Raw genomic sequence first — 5,000 nt, forward strand, 5'->3', positions numbered from 1 at the left:
GCCTCCACACGCGCTACGTCTCCACGGTAACGCGCTCAACAAGTCACGCGATAAGATGCGTGGATTGACGGTCTCAGACGAGGAGGCAACTGAGATTCGTCCTCCGCCACCCGGATTGAGGCGAGTCACTACGCCACCACGAGGACTTAGAGCGCATTGGGAATTGGGCATTCCAAATTGGGTAGAAAAAGGTGAGGAAAAAAATACAAATAATAATAATAAATGAAACTTTAGTTTTTTTTTTTTTTCATTTTATTTTGTTAAAAATTACTCAGTTCAAATTTAAATGTGTTCATCTTAAAATTATATTTGAGTGTATTCCAATTGGACAATAATCCGTCAATTTAAAAAGATATTAAAAAGTAGAAATCTTTGTCTAAAATATGGTGATTTTTTCTGCTTTTAGAAAATGTTTTGATAGTTTTCAATATTCAAAATGATGGTGCAGATATACAGTAGATATTAAACACATTTTCTAAATCTTCTCTCTGAGAAATCTTGGAAAACAATCTCATTCAAAACTATAACAGTGTATTTTACCTTGTTTCATTCTGTTGTACTGATGTTAATGGACACATTTTGGCATTTACTGTCCCTTATAATTCTTGGCTTTCTTTACATTTCAACAGGCTATACGTTTTTTGTTTTTTGTTTTTTGTTTTTTTGTTTCAGGACATTGAATGGTGTCAAGCAAATTACATTTAAATCAATATTTAAAAAAATTATGGTGCAGTATAGACTCGTCCATGTACACTATGAAACACTGAATTACAGTGCAGTCCAGCAGTATTTTTACAGTGACACAATTTTCGTTGTTTAAGCTTTATGACCACAATAACAAAATTAGCGGTCGACCGATATATCGGTTTTGCCGATTAATCAGTGCCGATAGTTTCATTTTTAAACTATCGGTTATCTGCAAAATCGATGCAGATAGCTTTAGTTTTTTTGTCTGTGGCCGAGGCTGGAGGAGTCTAAAGTTAGAGCAACTTGGTTCAATCACGTATTCTAAATTGAAGCGAGGGCGTGCAAAGTAACGTGACTATATGGAAATGTGCCTCGTCAACAAATACATCATGTCAAATAATAATACAGCTTTTTTCCTCATTAAACCTTATCTGGTGAATATAAAGGCTATAAAAAGCATAATTTGGTAAATATGTAAATGTAGAGCATTGTGACGGAGCCAAGTGTCCATCATTTCAAAATAAGAGTCACCAGTGTATTTCAGGCTTGTTAATATTTAAAAGTCCCGCATTATGAGCGGGCCTGGGCAGCTCAGCAAGTAAAAATGCTGACTATCACCCCTGGAGTCGCGAGTTTGAATCCAGGGCGTGCTGAGTGACTCCAGCCAGGTCTCCTAAGCAACCAAATTGGCCCGGTTGCTAGGGTGGGTAGAGTCATATGGGGTAACCTCCTCGTGGTCGCTATAATGTGGTTCTTGCTCTCGGTGGAACATGTGGTGAGTTGTGCGTGGATGCCGCAGAGAATGGCGTGAAGCCTCCACATGCGCTATGTCTCCACGGTAACATGCTCAACAAGTCACATGATAAGATGCGTGGGTTGACAGTCTCAGACGTGGAGGCAACTGAGATTCATCCTCCGCCACCCGGATTGAGGCGAGTCAATACGCCTCCACGAGGACTTAGAGCGCATTGGGAATTGGGCATTCCAAATTGGGGAGAAAAAAATAAATAAATCACGCATTATGCACCAAATAAAAATAAATAAATAATAATTCTGGTCATCATTGGGATTTTGGTTGCATAATAAACTGCATTTGGGATTTTACTCTTTTTTTTTTTTTTTTACTCTTACAATCTCTCTGTCTGTGGCCATCATAGTAAGGAAAGAATAAGAACATTTATAACATTCTATAAATTATTTTTAATAAACTGTCGGCCGATTTATCTATTATCTGTTTTCCACCATCTGTCTTTTTCACAGTAGTTATTGGTATCGGTAAAATCCACTATCGGTCGGCCTCTTAACAAAATGACTATTTTAATTGTTAAATGTATGAAGAAATCTGTCCAGCCCTTCACCACAGATGTAAATATAGAAGTGTAGCTTAGTAAACTAACATGGTTAGAAAATAGTAAGCATAGTAACAATCTGCCAACATGATTGGTATTTGTACATTTTTACACATTCTAACGCACATAAAAAGTCTTGTCACAAATTTGAAATTAAAAAGGTCTTTCTTGGACAAAGTTTATGAAGTTCAGAAAATGAATGGAGTTTTTAACCTCCTGAGACCCCATGTCCACATGCGTGGACATAATGTTTTGGCTTCGCTATACGCTATGCATAATGTCATATCATTTAAACCGACTGATCTCAGTTCAGGAGACTCTGTGCTGTCATTAAATGGTTAAACTTTCGACGCACTGAGTCATTTGACAAAACAACATGGCGCCGATCTCAGCTGAAGAAACGGTAACAAAACTACATCTGGTAAGAAACCTAATTAAGTTTTTACACTGAAACCTGTTTGAGACGGAAGATTAGAGTCTCTAATTTCATCCAGTATGACATTTGTTAAATTTCATTGATTAATCGCGAAACAGCACACTGTTTTAACACAGTGGCCATGTATGTGGACTATAGGCTCATTTTCCTTAAATATTCTATATGTACTGTACATTATCACAGAATTAATGGGTTCATCCAAAAGCTGAAAATGTGTCTTTCAGAGGCTTTATATGGAGTTAGGATGAAAATAAGGTGCATTTCAAACTGTTCTGAGACCAGTGCAGACAGACAGCACACTGGAGGTTAAGTCATTCACTAAATAGGGAGCAAGGGAGCATCCTATAGCTCTCTATGCAGTTAAGTGCATTCACTCCTAAAATCTGATCAAAAGTTCAGTTTCAGGCTGCAGATGATGTTTGGATCACTCAACATGTTTGACAGACATGTGACAATGATAATCAGTACATAGATTCAGAATTTATAATGTATCATTTTATTTTAACATGATTGACAGTGATTGGATGATGCTGGATATTACTTAAAATCTGATGTAATGTCTGTAACGTCTCAGAAACATGAATAATCAACACTCCTGGACACATCATAAACTATTTGATGAAAAAAATCTGACTCTGTAGTTTGGTGTTATTTAAAATTTCACAACTTAGTCCCGCTGTCCACATATGAGGACATACATTTTAAGGAAAACTATTTGCTCAAAACACATTTTTTTTTTGGCATGTTTATTAGGGGCTACTAGTTACAAATCAAGGGAATGGAAAATGCACACAGCAGTCACACTCAGGTCTCAGGAGGTTAAAAAAATACAAATGAGTGTAAATGTGGCGTTAATGTCAATGTAATAGAGTTTACAGCAAACTTAAGAAAATGTATGTGCACTTTATGAATTAATACCTGAAAATACTAATGCGATCATGCTGATTCTGGGTTGACTGGTTTTGGAGAACAAACTGTAAAACTATATGAAGTTGGAGCATGGTCTTAACATTGTACTGAGCCAACACAAACAGCAGTGTATCACTGTACATATTCATCTAGAGTTTAATGTTTATTCACTTTAATCAAACAACAGCAAAACAACATTACAATGATTATAAATGATCATTCATCATTTGATATTTCTAATGAAACATTGAAAAGCAGAACACTGCACTGATTTTAAAAAATCATTCACTATATCATTTAAAAGTTGGTCTCTTTAAAAATGAACCTGATTGAATAAACTTGAGAGTTCAAATGTTTTATAATAAAGCACTTCCAGTGGTAAAGCACTTTGCAATCAGACATTGTAAAAGTAAATTAAGGTACTTACATCCACAATGAGGAAGTCTAGCCAGCACCAGTAGTTAGTGAAGTATTTCCTGAAGCCGTAGGCGATCCATTTCAGAGCCATTTCCAGGATGAAGATGTAGGTGAAGATCTTGTCGGCGTATTCGAGCACCACTTTCACCACTTTCCTTTGCTCGATGTAAATGTCTTCAAATGCCTGTCAGAAAACAATAAAACACTATATTAACACAACACACATGAAGAAAAAAGTTCTTTACAATGAGGAGGACTGTTAATGGAAATTCTGTCAACATTTACAGATTTTTTCGTTCATGGAACACAAAAGGAGATGTTTAGCAGAATGTTCAGGCTGCTTTTTTCCATACAATGAAAGTGATTGGGGACGGACGCTGTCAGTATCCAAAAATGATTGAAAGCAGCACAAAAGTATTCTTTCTAAACATCTCCTTTTGAGTTTCACTGAAGAATGAAAGTCATCTGGGTTTGGAACAACATGAGGGTGAGTGAATGAGAGAGTTTTCCTATTTAGATGAACTATTTCTCTTTTATTCACATCTAGACTCTATAGCACATATGTGCACTGATGTCCAGGCAACATCTGCCTCCGCTGTTTTTCACAGACTCTGCTGTTTCTGGTTTTCTGCTTACTTTCTGTTTTTATGTGCAATCATTCAAGTGCCCGTCTGAAAGAGCAGCTGCTGCTGAAGCTGCGGGTAAATGCCACTAAAATACCAGCGGTTCGGGCACACACCTGGCACCCGGGCAGTTACACTGAGGCCTGACATTAGCCCCTCTCTGAGTCAGTCCTGCACACAGTGCTCTGATCTTTCAGGAAATGCACCGTGTTACATAATATTATACACTGGGAATACATTTTCTGCTGTGACATTAGCTGTTTTCTGTGCAAAACTGTGTGGTACATATTCTTACAGAGACAGAACACTTAAAACTTGCAGTAAAGTCAACATGACATCCGAATTGCCCCTTTTTATATTTAGTTTTTATATACATGCTCCTAATCTTATTAACATTAACTTTCCTTTTCGCCAGACGTCATCAAGCCCATTCAAAATGGATAAAATCAAGTCCCATTCTACATTTATTCTTGTCGAATATCCTGTTTCACTTTAAAACACAGATTATAGAAGTAAAATGTATTGTAAATAAAATGAATTAATAAGTCAATCAGAAACAGTAAATGATGCTTAACATTA

General features: G+C 36.6%; 1 protein-coding gene across 1 annotated transcript in view; it reads right to left on the bottom strand.

The window, feature by feature from the left end:
• Positions 1-5,000, bottom strand: part of LOC127431936 (sodium channel protein type 4 subunit alpha-like) — a 218,370-nt gene that overhangs the window by 25,857 nt on the left and 187,513 nt on the right. Inside the window, exon 20 of the mRNA XM_051682599.1 lies at positions 3,809-3,982. Coding sequence (XP_051538559.1) covers positions 3,809-3,982 — 174 coding nt within the window. The remainder of the gene's footprint in view (positions 1-3,808; positions 3,983-5,000) is intronic.

This window comes from Myxocyprinus asiaticus, chromosome 41, assembly GCF_019703515.2.
Source record: "Myxocyprinus asiaticus isolate MX2 ecotype Aquarium Trade chromosome 41, UBuf_Myxa_2, whole genome shotgun sequence".
Taxonomy (NCBI): domain Eukaryota; kingdom Metazoa; phylum Chordata; class Actinopteri; order Cypriniformes; family Catostomidae; genus Myxocyprinus; species Myxocyprinus asiaticus.